This window comes from Cajanus cajan, chromosome 3 (genome assembly GCF_000230855.2).
Source record: "Cajanus cajan strain Asha chromosome 3, NIPB_CcT2T_4, whole genome shotgun sequence".
NCBI lineage: Eukaryota > Viridiplantae > Streptophyta > Magnoliopsida > Fabales > Fabaceae > Cajanus > Cajanus cajan.
In genome coordinates, this window is record NC_138519.1 from 26274984 (window position 1) to 26289912 (window position 14929).

The 14929-nt window shown below is 43.5% G+C and overlaps 1 protein-coding gene across 1 annotated transcript in view; it reads left to right on the plus strand.

Moving 5' to 3' along the window:
* The window catches only part of LOC145956175 (uncharacterized), a 37745-nt gene extending 27622 nt beyond the window's left edge, over window positions 1-10123 (plus strand). Inside the window, exons 3-4 of the mRNA XM_083071739.1 lie at window positions 8456-9848; window positions 10109-10123. Of these exons, the coding sequence (XP_082927865.1) occupies window positions 8456-9848; window positions 10109-10123 (1408 nt within the window). The remainder of the gene's footprint in view (window positions 1-8455; window positions 9849-10108) is intronic.
* Window positions 10124-14929: the final 4806 nt, after the last annotated feature.

Sequence of the window (14929 nt, forward strand, 5' to 3'; positions counted from 1 at the left end):
TCGTGGACTGTGGAGACAAAATCATCACGAATCCCTGGAAAGGAGATATTCACGCTACCCCGTCGTCACAAACACGGAGGTATGCAGCTTCCGGCTCGAGCAATGAGCGAAGCTATCTCTGGAAAGGAGGCACACACCGCTTACCGTTGTCACAAAGGTACTTAGCTTCCGGCTCGAACAAAGAGTGAAGCTAAGCCTGGAGAGACGGTACTTACAGCTTCCAGCTTGGGCAACAAGCAAAGCAAGGCCTGGAGAGGCAAAACTCACACTGTCCACCGCCGTCACAAAGGTATTTAGCTTCCGGCTCAAACAAAGAGTGAAGCTAAGCCTGGAGAAACGGTACTTACAGCTTCCAGCTTGGGCAACAAGCAAAGCAAGGCCTGGAGAGGCAAAACTCACACTGCTTACCGTTGTCACAAGGGTACTTAGCTTCCGGCTCGAACAAAGAGTGAAGTTAAGCCTGGAGAGGCGGTACTCAACCATCAGCGTCATCAGAGGCGCATTGATGTCCAACTTCCGGCTCGAGCGTCGAGTGAAGTTGACCTTGGAGAAGGTAAACTCAGCTACCGAGGATGTCAGAAGCGCCAAGGTATGCACCCACCTGGAGAGGCTACTCAACAATTTTCCGCCGGAAGACGCTACAAGTCAGAAGGTCGGCACAACACCCGGACAATTGGGTCAACTCCTTTACTTGTCAGCCGATACACCAAAAGGCCGTCCGACTAAGTAAAGGGGGGGCAGCTGTAGACCCCTAAAATTGTCCGGGTCGGAAATAAAGCTTGAAGACTCTCGAAGACTGAAGGATAATCAGCCAGAAGGACTCCTCGAAGGCCCTAGGAGGGTTCTCTGTAGGTCTAGAGGTCTTAGAATAGCTCAAAATAAAGAAGTGGAGGGAAAAAGCCCAATACGGCCGTACTGAACTTAATACGGCCGTATTGAAGCTTCAATACGGCCATACTGAAGTCAGTACGACCGTATTGGCACTTCAATACAACCGCAGCGAACTCAATACGGGCGTATTGAAATTTCTGAACTTCAATACGACCGTATTGAACTTCAATACGACCGTATTGAAGTTCAAAAATTTCAATACGGCCGTATTGCCCCTGTAGGCCGTATTGCGCCTATTCCCTATAAATATGACGTCAATTGGACGTCATTCCACACTTTTTCACTCAGTTTTGACTCCCTCCTTGAGTATTCTGGGGTTTTTGAGCAGTGTTCTGCCCTAGAAATCTCTCTGGGAGTCGATCCGACGAAGTTCTGGAATTCCGAGCACTTAGCTTGGAGATTCGAACCTAGTCGAAGGGAAATCCTCCGGATTTCCATAGTCAAAAGTTTTTAGGAAGGAGCGAGCGAGCTTGTAGAGCGAGGGAACGCCAAAAAGCTTCCCAGTTTTACTCAATATATAAAAAGCACGCTTCAAGAGGTTTCTTCTTAAATCCTTCCTTTTACTGCTTTCTGTGTGCATACTTAAACTGTCATCATGTAGATAGTTAATTTATAATCGCTTATAATAAATAGGGGTAATTTAGTAATTTTATATTGTTATTTTAGAATATAATCTGTCATAGGGAACCCGAAAGGGGCGCTGTGGGGTGCTAACACCTTCCCCACGCGTAACCGACTCCCTTACCCAACTCTGGTTGTAATGGCCAAAGTTGATTTATAAAATCAATTGCCTTATCCCTTTTTCCAATGTTTTGAGTAAAACATTGGTGGCGACTCCACGAACCCTCCTTTTACGAAAACCACTAATCCATGGAGGGTCCCGCTTGGGATTAATATGGATTAGTGAGACTTTTAATAAAATTGTTCGTTTGACGAGGTCTCAGTTTGAGAATAAGTCATTCTAGCAATCCACATTCTTAAACAAATAAACGAGTCCAACCATCCTTCGCGAAAGCCGAAAGCCCGTTTCGGGCCGGTGGCGACAAGCATGAGTCCGTGATTGGACATTGATAATAGTTAGTGTATGTTTTTGTTTTTGAATCATATGTTTTGTCTAGAGTCATGTGTAGTCCTTTGTTGTTGAGAACTTCCTAGACTAGCTTGTTTGACCTAATTTGTTTTGAGTTGTTATATCCGAAATTTGTGTGAATTTTTTTCTTATTAAATCTGTACCTCACTATATGTGCTTTTACTTTACATGTTTGAGTTCTTAATTTGCTATTAGTTCTAGCAAATTTCCTAGAGTTAGGTTTCTATTATGTCTTGTTAAAAGTTTTGTCAAAAAAAATTCATAAACACTAATTCCTATTAGGTTTTCCTTGAGTTTATTGTGTGGCTGAAACTTTTAACAAATATTATTCATTCAAAACAGAGGCAAAACAGAGGTGTATGTGTTCTAAATGCATGAGAAAAACAAAGGAAAAAGTGCTTAAAAATTTGACCTAAAAATACTACAAAATTGTGAAGAACTAGTGAAAGCATGCTTGTGAACATCTTTGTTTTGTGTAAAAATTTTGCTGCAGTTTTTCTATATTAAAACCGAGACCTATAAATGTTTAAAAGGCATTGAAACTCCTGAACATAAAAAGAAAAACAAGTGAAAAATATTTTGCAAAAGAAAAAGAAAGAAAATAGCAAAAGAAAAAGCCAAAAAGGAGTAAAAATTGGTTAAGAGTGCTCTCGGTTTTGGTATTATTTTTGCATATAAATTTTTGTGACCAGCCACATTGTTGAGTCTTATTTTTGTTTTCTAATCTTAGCTTTTAATTTTGTAATCCATTCTAGTGCCTTTCCTAGGTTAATCTTTGTGTGCTAGCCTTCAAAATTTCCTTTAATTGTTGCTTGTCATTTTTGTGGAACTCTTTCTAGTTTGTCACAATTTCTTCTAGCAATTGGTGTAGCTATTCTAAATTGTTCTTTTTCAGTTTTTAGCACTAATATTCAGTCTTGAAGGTGGTTGAGTGCTTCTTGAAAGGTGTAGGAGGCCAAGGCAAAGGACATCCACTTGATGGCTTTGGTGGTTGCTTAAGGAGTTTGTTCTCTCTTGATGGCTAGGCTCTTGAAAACACCTAGAAGTGACTAACATCAAGGTTGCTTCTAAAGAGAGGAGTGAAACACCTTGTGAGGCTTCAGTTGGTGGCTGAATTGGAGCAAGAAGGAGTAAAGCTATTTGTGAAAATTTTTGTGAAAATTTAAAACTAAATTTAGTGACGGAAATTTTGGTTTCTAAAACTAGTTTTTCCTTACAAAATCCGTCTCTAAATTTGTTTCTAAATTAGTGGCTAATTTGCTTTCTTTGAAATTAAGTGAAGCCACTAATTTCATTTGAATGTGAATTTACATTTCATTTGGAGTGTGAATTTGCATTTTATTTGAAGAAAATTTGAATTTCATTTTCGTGTAATTTTGTTTTTCCAAATTTTTGTACAAGGCCTTTATTAAGGAGTGTCTTGGAGTGCCTTTGGTGTATCTCCATCTCTCCTTAAAAGTTCTCAAAGTAAATTTTGTTTAGTACTTGTGAGAGGGTCCTCGAAGGTCTTTGGTACCTTTCAAGCTCTCACCTAGGTTTAATTGCTTTCCACGCCTAGTTTATGTTTTCAGTCATTTAAGTTTTCAAGCAATTTATGTTTTAAGCAATTTATGTTTTCAGTCATTTAAGTTTTCAAGCAATTTAAGTTTTCTTGCTCTTTATGTTTTCAAGCATCTTATAAATTGTACACATAGGCACTTGCTTGTTATTTTTCTTTAAGAAAAGTTCTTTGTGAAAATTGTTTTGTGCAAGACAAAAGTACAAGGGGGTTTAGAGATTTTTACTTGAAGAGGCTTGGTTATTAAGTGGCTCTTTAGTAGCTCACCTCCCTCCAAAGTTCAATTTGTACTCTTAGACCTCCAAGTGCCAAGTCTAAGCACTTCAAAAATATTATTTTCATAAAAACTATTTTTGTTTGGAAAAATCTCTTGAATTAAAATGTCTCAAAATTCCTCCAATAGTGAAAGTGATGGCTCTCCAAAAAGTCTTTCTTACATCACTAAAGAGCTTAAATCACTTAAACTATGGAAAAAGCAAGAGTCCATTCAAAGAGAGAAGGAAAGAATTGAAAGAGAAGGACAACTTGCTTATCTTGAGGAAGAATTGAGAATTTTAAGGCAAGAGGAAGAAAAATTAAAAGAAGATATGAAGAAACAGGAAAAAAAGTAGGAGCTCACATTCCCAATACACATCCCCTAATGAAAGCATGAATCAAGGGGATCACTACCAACATACTCCTAGGAGGACCACAAGGCCAAGGGAAGTCAAAGTTGACCTTCCCCAATTTTTTTGGCAAAGATGATGTGGAGTTATACCTAGATTGGGAAATGAAGGTTGAGCAACTCTTTGCTTGCCATAGGGTGAGTGAAGAGACAAAAGTCCCTCTGGCTACCCTTAGCTTCTAAGGGCATCCCATGTATTGGTGGACAGCCCTAGAAAGAGAGAGACACCTCCACAATGATCCTCCAATTCAATATTGGAATGATCTTAAAAGTGCAATGAGGAGGAGGCACATTCCCACCTATTATGGAAGGGAACTTATGAATAAGCTCCAAAGGCTCCAACAAAGGGATTTGTCTGTAGAACAGTACAGGCAACAAATGGAGCTTTTAATGATGAGGGCATGCATTAGGGAAGAGGAAGCTACAACTGTAGCTAGATTCTTAAGTGGTCTTAATTTAGAAATAAGAGACCAAGTGGAGCTACTACCCTACAGGGACCTAAATGACTTGGTCCAACTTTGTGTAAGGGTAGAACAACAAATAATGAGAAAATCTTACAAAAAAGATAGCTCCCACTCTTCATTTCTAAAGAAAGATTCCAAGAAGGAGGGAAAGACTTTTGAAAAGAAGAAAACTTTTGAACCCTCCAAGAATCAAGCTACTGAAAAAGATAAGGGAAAGGGGAAGGACACTACACACACTAGTTCTAGGACTAGTGACATTAAGTGCTTTAAATGTTTAGGGAGGGGTCACATTGCCTCCCAATGCCCCACAAAGAAGGTCATGATCATGAGGGGGCATGACATTTATAGTAGCCAAGATGAAGCTACTACTTCCTCTAGTAATAGTGAGGAAGAAGCAAGTGAGCAAGAGGAAGGTGTAGAGTCTACTTTTCCTTATGAAGGGGAGCTCTTAATGATTAGGAGACTCCTCAACAATCAACCTAGTGATACTCTATCACAAAGGGAGAACATCTTTCACACTAGATGCAAAGTTTCAAACAATGCATGTTCTCTCATTGTTGATAGTGGTTCATGGTGCAACTGTTGTAGCACTAGGCTGATTGAGAAGTTGGGTTTAACTACTAGTCCCCATCCTAAACCTTATCAACTTCATTGGATTAATGAGGATGGTGACTTGGCAGTTGACCAACAAGTAAAGGTCAAGCTTTCCATTGGGAATTATGAAGATGAGGTGCTATGTGATGTAGTACCAATGGAAGCTTGTCATATCTTATTAGGAAGGCTATGGCAATTTGATAAGAAAACCATGCATAATGGCCTTACTAACGAGATTACCTTTACACATAAACAAAAGAAATTTGTGCTTCATCCTCTTACTCCTCAACAGGTGGCTGAGGATCAAGCACAACTGAAACTCAAAAGAGATAGAGAAAAAAGATTTTAAAAAAAAGAGAAAAAAAGAGAAAAAAAAAAGTCCGTGAAAACTAAGGATAGAGAGGAATCTAGGGAGAAAGGAGTTCCCTCCCTAGAGGTTGTTACTCAAGAGAATGTAATTTCCAAACAAACCCTCTTGATTCAACAACCCTCTTATATCCTTCTCTGTAAAGGAACTCTACCTTGCACTGCCACATCTAGTGGACATGAGACTTTACCTAAGGGGGTAAAAACACTTTTAAAGGAATTTGATGATCTATTTCCTCCCGAGGGTCCAATGGGCCTTCCTCCTTCTAGAGGAATAGAACATCAAATTGATTTGGTGCCTGGGGCTAGCCTACCTAATAGGCCTGCCTATAGGACCAACCCCCAAGAAACAAAAGAAATTGAGTCTCAGGTCAAAGAGTTGTTGGAGAAGGGCTGGGTTCGAAAGAGCTTAAGTCTTTGTGCTGTTCCAGTGTTGTTGGTTCCCAAGAAAGATGGCAAGTGGAGAATGTGTTGTGATAGTAGAGCCATCAACAACATCACTGTGAAGTATAGGCATCATATCCCTAGACTTGATGACATGTTAGATGAGCTTCATGGAGCCATCATATTTTCAAAGGTTCATCTTAAAAGTGGCTATAATCAAATAAGAATTAAAGAGGGTGATGAATGGAAAACCGCTTTCAAGACCAAATTTGGATTGTATGAATGGTTGGTGATGCCTTTTGGGCTCACCAATGCTCCTAGTACTTTTATGCGTCTCATGAATCATGTTCTTAGGGATTGTATAGGTAAGTTTGTTGTAGTTTATTTTGATGACATTCTCATTTACAGTAGGTGCCTAAGTGATCACATAGGAAACTTAAGGCAAGTTTTTGATATTCTTAGGAAAAACCAACTTTTTGGAAATTTAGAAAAATGTACTTTTTGTGTAGATAGTGTTGTTTTCCTAGGGTTTATAATAAGTAAAAAAGGGGTTCATGTGGACCCCGAGAAAATCAAGGCCATCCAAGAATGGCCCACTCCTAAAAGTGTGGGAGATATTAGGAGCTTCCATGGTTTGGCAAGCTTCTATAGGAGGTTTGTTCCTAATTTCTCCACACTTGCCTCCCCATTAAATGATTTAGTCAAGAAAAATGTGGAATTTATATGGGGAGAGAAACAAGAAAATGCCTTCACAACCTTGAAACATAAGCTTACCCATGCACCACTTCTAGCTCTACCAGATTTTTCAAAAACTTTTGAGTTAGAATGTGATGCCTCTGGAGTTGGCATAGGGGCAATTTTGTTACAGGGTGGGCACCCTATTGCATATTTCAGTGAAAAACTCAAGGGTGCCTCCCTTAACTATCCTACCTATGACAAAGAGCTCTATGCTTTGGTTAGGGCCCTTCAAACTTGGGAACACTACCTTATTCCCAAAGAGTTTGTTATTCATAGTGACCATGAGTCACTTAAATATTTGAAGGGCCAAGGCAAACTAAATAAAAGGCATGCTAAGTGGGTAGAGTTCTTAGAACAATTCCCATATGTGATTAAATACAAGAAAGGGAAAAATAATATGGTGGCTGATGCCCTTTCTAGGAGACACACTTTGTTAGTCTCCCTTGGATCTCAAATCTTGGGATTTAATCACATTAAGGAGATGTATACTAATGATCTCGAGTTTAAGGAAAATTATACCCAATGCTTAGCAAAGCCTCAAGGAGGTTTCTATATTTCTGAGGGGTATTTGTATAAAGAAGGAAGAATTTGCATACCCCAAGGATCTATAAGAAAACTCCTTGTTAGAGAAAGTTATGAGGAAGACTAGTGGGCTTGTCAAGCCCAAGGTAATCTTCACTTGGAATGCTCTATCATGAAGAGAATGCATAGTTCTACTTGTTTATATTGTATAGTTTATACATAGTCTTTTGTATGGGTTATTTTTGGCCTTTGTATTTGTGAGGCACTTTATTTACTTTTCCTAGTGTTTGTATATTGATTTTAAGGTAGGTTACTTGGAGAGTTTAACTCCATTTAACCTCCCTATTTGATACATTCTTTTTATATTTTTTCAGTAGGGAAAAGGGGGTGACATTTAGCAATGCTTGAGGGTGTAACAAGTAATTGGGCCAGAACTGGGCCTAGGCAAAATTTTGCATATTGGACTCATTTTGCTCCTAATTTTTCATAGATTTGATTTAGCTAGGTCTCATCATCATATGATAAACCTAACTAAACCAAATCAAACATTTTTGAATTAATTCAAGGAGCAAACATGAACCAAGGCCGCCTAGCTCTCCTTCTTGTTCTTTGGCCGAAATTAGCTTGTTGCTCTTCAAGGTTTGAAGCTTGCCTTGGAAGCTTCTAAACCTTGGAAGGTTAAGACAACCTTACCATGGTTCTTAAGTGAACCATGGTCAAGGTTGGCTTCTCCTACAAGCTACCTAAAGCGTGGGAGTTAAAGCTTACCCTACCATGGTTCCTAGTGAACCATGGTTAAGGATAGCTTCTCCTACAAGCTACCTTTCCCTATATATTTCTAATTACTTCATTTGTAATCACTTTTGAGCAAATTGAGAAATAATAATCAGATTTCTTTCATCAAGAGTCCATTCTAAAATCGTGGAGAACTCTCTCTAAGGTTTCACCAAGGTTCTTCAACCTTAACCATTGGTTCCTCAAGCTTCTACACTAAGCAAGGAGTAACCGAACCACCTTGAGGCTTCTCCTCCATTGAAGACCTCTTCATGGAGCTTCAAGCTTGTTCCAAAGGTCTACCTCAAGAGTTCACGGTCCTAAGCATGGAGCAAAGTGAAGGAACATCAATCTCCTCACCTAGTTCCATCACCACGCAAATTAGTGATCGAACAGTCACTATGGTTCAGCTTCAAAACGTCTAACAACCAGGCAGAATACGAGGCCCTCCTGGCAGGACTGAGACTGGCGAACGATTTGGGCATTGCAACAATCCAGTGCTTCAACGACTCGCAAGTGGTGACAGGGCAAGTCAACAGCACTTTCCAGGTTAAAGAACCGACGTTGCTTTTGTACTTCCATGCCTTCCAGAAACTAAAAAACAATTTTGAGGATGTCCAAGTCACATACACTCCCCGGGAACACAATACCAGAGCCGACCAGCTAGCCAAACTGGCTAGCACCAAAAAAACCAGCCATTTGCGAAGTATGATACAGCAAGAGCTTCCGAGCCCGAGCGTTAATGAAATTGAGTGTCTGCAGGTTGAACCCAGAAACCACTGCTGGATGGATGCCATAACGCATCACCTTCAAATGGGAGAATTACTCGAGGATCCTCTCGAAGCTAAAAAATTGAGAGTTAAGGCAACACGATACACCTTGATTGCCGGGGAATTGTATAAGCGAGGATTGTCGACACCAATGCTGAAATGCCTCACTCCCGAACAAGCACACTACGTTCTCCGAGAAGTCCATGAAGGCGTGTGTGGAACTCACTCGGGAAGCCGAACCCTCGCAGCCAAAATCATCCGTGCAGGATACTATTGGCCGACCCTAGCCACTAATTGCACCGAATTCGTTCGGCAGTGCCAACCGTGCCAACAATTCGGTCCGTTAACACATCAACCTCCAGAAGAGTTGCATTCTATCTCCACCCCCTGGCCTATCTCCATTTGGGGCATGGATATATTGGGACCCTTTCCACCGGCCAAAGGACAAGTGAAGTTTCTCATCGTAGCGGTAGACCACTTCACTAAATGGATTGAGGCAGAAGCAGCGGCCACCATAACGGCCAACAACGTCCAGAAGTTCTTTTGGAAAAACGTGGTCACACGCTTCGGCATCCCGTACGCTTTGATCACCGACAACGGTTTACAGTTCACCGACCGGCGCTTCAATGACTTCCTTTCAGAGTTAGGCATCAAGCACAAAATGACTTCAGTTGAGCATCCCCAGTCCAATGGACAGGCCGAAGCTGCAAACAAAGTTATCCTCAAAGAATTGAAACGACGACTCGGGCAAGCCAAGGGCTCATGGCCGGATCACCTACCAGAGATTTTATGGGCATATCGCTGTACTCCCCAAAGTTCTACCAGAAAGACCCCATTTCGGTTGACTTATGGTACCGACGCCATGATTCCGGTAGAAGTCGGGGAACCTTCACTTCGACGACAGCAATTTGAAGATGATACCAACTGGGAAGCTCTCAACGTAGAGCTGGACCTAGTTGATGAAACACGCGAGTCGGCCCTGGTCAATATGGAAGCTTGCCGAACCAGGGAAACTAGGAAGATCAGAACGAAGGTAAAACCTCGTCAGTTTCACGTAGGGGACCTAGTATGGCGAGTCACAGGGGAAGCGCGAAAAGATAAATCTCAGGGGAAGTTAGCACCCAATTGGGATGGCCCGTATCGGATAAGGCACGACCTATAGAACGGGGCTTATAAACTAGAAGAACTCAATGGAAAGATTATACCCCGCACTTGGAATGCAACACACTTGAAAAATTACTTTAGCTAACATACCATGTAATTTTGTTTCGGTGTACTCTTTTCCTTTTTCAGGTTTTCTCCTCTTAGAAAAATGTGAAAAGAGGTTTTCCTGAGAAAAGGTTTTTAACGAGGCACCATATCAATGAAACAAGCTCCTTTTTGAGAAAACTTTCACTTGCCCAGTTTAGTCACAAGTTAAAATCACGAAATCCCCCTGAGAAATCTCGCTCGATCAAGGATGAAGACTTCGTTACCTCCCGAGTACCATCTCGGCCAAGGTCGAAGTAGCAATTCCCTCCCGAGTACCACCTCGGTCAAGGATGAAAATGCTTTCCCTCCCGAGCACTCCCACTCAGACAAGGATGAAGACTTCGTTACCTCCCGAGTACCATCTCGGCCAAGGTCGAAGTAGCAATTCCCTCCCGAGTACCACCTCGGTCAAGGACGAAAATGCTTTCCCTCCCGAGCACTCCCACGCGGACAAGGATGAAGACTTCGTTACCTCCCGAGTACCATCTCGGCCAAGGTCGAAGTAGCAATCCCCTACCGAGTACCGCCTCGGTCAAGGACGAAAATGCTTTCACTCCCGAGCACTCCCACTCGGACAAGGATGAAGACTTCGTTACCTCCCGAGTACCATCTCGGCCAAGGTCGGAGTAGCAATTCCCTCCCGAGTACCACCTCGGTCAAGGATGAAAATGCTTTCCCTCCCGAGCACTCCCACTCGGACAAGGATGAAGACTTCGTTACCTCCCGAGTATTAATACTCGCCCAAGAAAAAATATAACATTCCCTCCCGAGCACCCTCGCTCGGCCAAGGTTGAAAACTCCAATCCCTCCCGAACACCCTTGTTCGGCCAAGGATGAGAACTCGGTTTGGTTATTTAAAGAACTTCAAGCAAGATTCAAACAAAATCCGATACATAACCACATAGCAAGAAAGAAGGTAATATCCACATAAGAAACAAACGAAATTCATTAAAGGCTCTTTGGCCAAAGTGGCTATAACGGCTGAAGGGTACAATGGTTCTATGGCCCAAACGGCCAACAATAATCAAAAAACAAAAGTATACCCTATATCTATACATCATTAACAAAACAGATGTATAATCAAAAAACAAAGCACCAACACCCTTCAATTCGCGTGGGTGGTCTCCTCAGTCTCCTCATCATCATTCACGGTCGTCCCCGGATCCTCTGCGGGGGCTGACCGAGGCGGCGCCACGTCATCCGGCTCCATATCATCCGGCGCATTAGCGAAATCCATAAATTCCCCCTGAAAGATGTCCTTACTCAGCTCGAAAGAGAAGTCCGGGGGAAAAGTGCTGAAATGATTGGCTTGCCGAACGGCGTGCCAAAACCCTTCCTCGTGCTCCTTCACGATTTTGCCTTCACATTCAGCCCGGAAGGTCGCCATGGTAGCATCGCCTTCGGCCTTCGCCCGTTCCACTTCAGCCTGGAGTTCCTTCACCTCTTTGACCCGCATTCCTCGGCATCTTCCGCCGCCAAAACCCGGCCTTCCATCCCTTCATAGGCCTCTTTCCATCGGGCCACCTCAGCCTCCAACTCCGCTTTCTCACCAGATAAAGCCTCTTGCGCCGAGAGGGATTGTTGCAGAGCCGACTTAGTATCTTCCAGGCTCTTTTGGAGATTATGCAAGTCTCCCATCGGCTCTAAGGCCATCTTCCGAAAAATGGCGGTGGCCCTCACGTGTAACTCGCAAGCCATCGCCCACCGAGCCGAAGGAGTGGCCGAGTCAAGCATAAGATGCCCTTGGGCCGATAGCAAATCGGACGTCATCATTTGGGCCGACCTGATCTCCTCCGGAAGGAAGTCCTTAGCAACAATGGCCGAGGGAATGGCCAAATCCGTTGAAGGACCCTCGACCCTTCGTTGCTTGGGCCGAGAGGCTTCCGTACCAGAGGCATCGGTTTTTCTCTTCCCTTTGTCCTTCCTCTTTTTACCCTAAGGATCGGGGAGGGCAATAACAGGAGGTATCGGCCGAGGAGCATCAGTGGCTTGTGGTTGTTGGTCAATGGCCACGCTGCAATGATCCTTGGCGGAGGTCCCGGCCGGGGCTTTGCTCCTCATCAATTGCCGATAAGACAGTCCCAAACCTTGTTGCGCCATCCAGCCTACAAAAATCAAACAGTCACACATCAACTTAACAAGCACAATCAATACGAAGTAACAAAACATACCCTCTAAATCAAAACGAGGCCGAGACAACTTCGGCAGCATAAAAATAATTCCGTCCGGCAACAGGGTCTATGATTACTTTCACAAACCCCGATTTAAAACCCTTGAAGGACGACGTGAAGGGCGTCAATAGCGGTCGGTCGACGTTCTGAATCAACGAGAGCCACTTCACAGTCTTATTAGACGGACGAGTACAGAAAAAATGTAAAAATAACCCTACGGTCGGCTCTATATAATGGTATTTACAAAGTACCCTAAATGCTTGCATATAAGCCCACGCGTTCGGGTGCAACTGCGTCGACGCCACGTTCAACACACGCAGAACCCCCATCTGAAAATCATCAAACGGGAGCGACATGCCGAGTTCTCAAAAGAAATACTCGTACATGTAGAAGAAGTCTCCCTGACCCTCCTGCTTTGCAAGAAAGACCAGGTCTAGCCCCCCAGGGCCTTCGGCCTGGCACCGACGCAACATGATAGGATACGGCTCCCAACCCTCCCATCGGCCCAACGTGCACAGACTAAGGAGCCGTATCACAGCAGCCCTCTCATAAAAACGAGAGAAATATGCCGCCACCTCCCCATCAACCCACTCGTACCCCGGAATTTCACAAGGGGGGTACTTTAGCCTATAATCCCCAGGGCTTATCTCGGCATCGGGTAAATTCGAACCGGACGAATAACCACCAGACCCTCCATTACCGTCGGATGATGATTCCCTAAGACCCTCGACTACTTCCACCTCGGTATTGAAGGCCAGCATCTCGGCCTCGGCATCTTGCGCCGAAACCCTAGCACTGGCCGAAGACCCTGATGACAATGTCACACCTTCGGCTGCCATCACATCAACAAAAACTCAATGAAAAGCTTAAAGTAGCCTACCTTAGCAACTATTCGGCTAAGAGAGATACGGGTGTCGGGGCAGTGTTTGCTATCAACAAGGCACGAGTCAAGTTATCATCTACATACCTTATTTATAGGAAATGGCCACGGCAACCCAAAAGCCCCTCATAAATGCTTCTGAAACGAAAGGACACAACCCCAGGGCACACATCCCAAAGCCGGCTATAGCGTGCAACGGTCATTATCAAGTCACACCTCCCGAAAACCATGTCACTCCTACACCCTAAACCCTAAAACCACCGAACCGTTTCAACACCCAAAACCCCTTCGTCTTTCATTCCTTGGGCTTGGGGGGGTAGTGTACTAGGAGGCACCTTTTCGGCCAAACGATAAGCCGATAGGGGTGCCTGAACCGACGAAGACGCAGCCCACAGGTAGGTAACCCTTCGGTCAGATAATAGGCCGAAAGGGGCACCCGAACCGATGTAACACACTACTACAGCCCCTCGGCCTTAGGATAGGCCGAACACCTCCTCGGCCTTAGGGTAGGCCGAACACCCTTTTGGCCTTGTACTTGGCCGAGGACTTCAACAAAGACCAGCTCACGAAGAGCATGGGGCAAAACCCTCGGCATTGACTTAGGCCGAACACCTCCTCGACCTTAGGGTAGGCCGAACACCCTTTCGGCCTTGTACCTGGCCGAGGACTTCAACAAAGACCAGCTCACGAAGAGCATGGGGCAAAACCGTCGGCATTGACTTAGGCCGAACACCTCCTCGGCCTTAAGGTAGGCCAAACACCCTTTCGGCCTTGTACCTGGCCGAGGACTTCAACAAAGACCAGCTCACGAAGAGCATGGGGCAAAACCCTCGGCATTGACTTAGGCCGAACACCTCCTCGGCCTTAAGGTAGGCCGAACACCCTTTCGGCCTTGTACCTAGCCGAGGACTTCAACAAGGACCAGCTCAAACAACACGTGACAAAATTAGACGCTTATTATACAGTAATTACCACGCCTGATTAAGAAGAGATTAAGGTTAACTCAAGTGTTACCCATCTCCCAAAACTGAAGGCCCACCAGGCCCAATTGTGTCACTATAAATACACAGGTGATGTGACATAAATGAGGTACGTTATTATCCAATATAAAAGCATTTATTGCTCTATATCGAATACTCACTTGATCGTTGGAGTGCCTTTGCAGGTACCCTCCCCACCTCTCGGAGACAGTATTCGGTCGGCACGAAGACTCAGAAGACCAAGAAGGAAGAACGACAAGAGGAGTGTTTCTACGCAGGAACACATGCATTTGGTATTGATTGTGAGAAAATATAGGGTGTTAAAACTTTATATATTTGTCCATGTCCCTTACTTCAGTAAAAATCGGTTGCATTTAAATGATGAATCTTTTAGTCGACAAATGATGAAAAAGGTATATGATCTTTTTATACTTGACCTTGATGTCAACAAATAGAGACGGTTATGATTCGATGTATTTGGTATTCATGGTGAGAAAATATAGGGTATTAAAATCCTATATATTTGACTTTGTCCCTGAACTCGATAAAATTCGGCTACGTTTATATATGTCCCCTTGATTTTCATGCCTAGCGATGCCAAACTTGGAATCACTTGATTTTCCATTTACTTGCGTACCTTTGGGAATGCGGGGTGTGGTTCGTTTGGTGGTGTCGAGTTTGGTGCACGTGAGGGTGTATGAGTGGTATTTGAGATGCTTTTGTTGGTTGGCTCTAGGCTTGTGCATCGAATGGTTGACATGTATCCCTTTCCATATTTTCCTCTAGCCTTTATGGCTTTGGGGAAATGCTCGGTTCCTGCGTTGCCTACCTA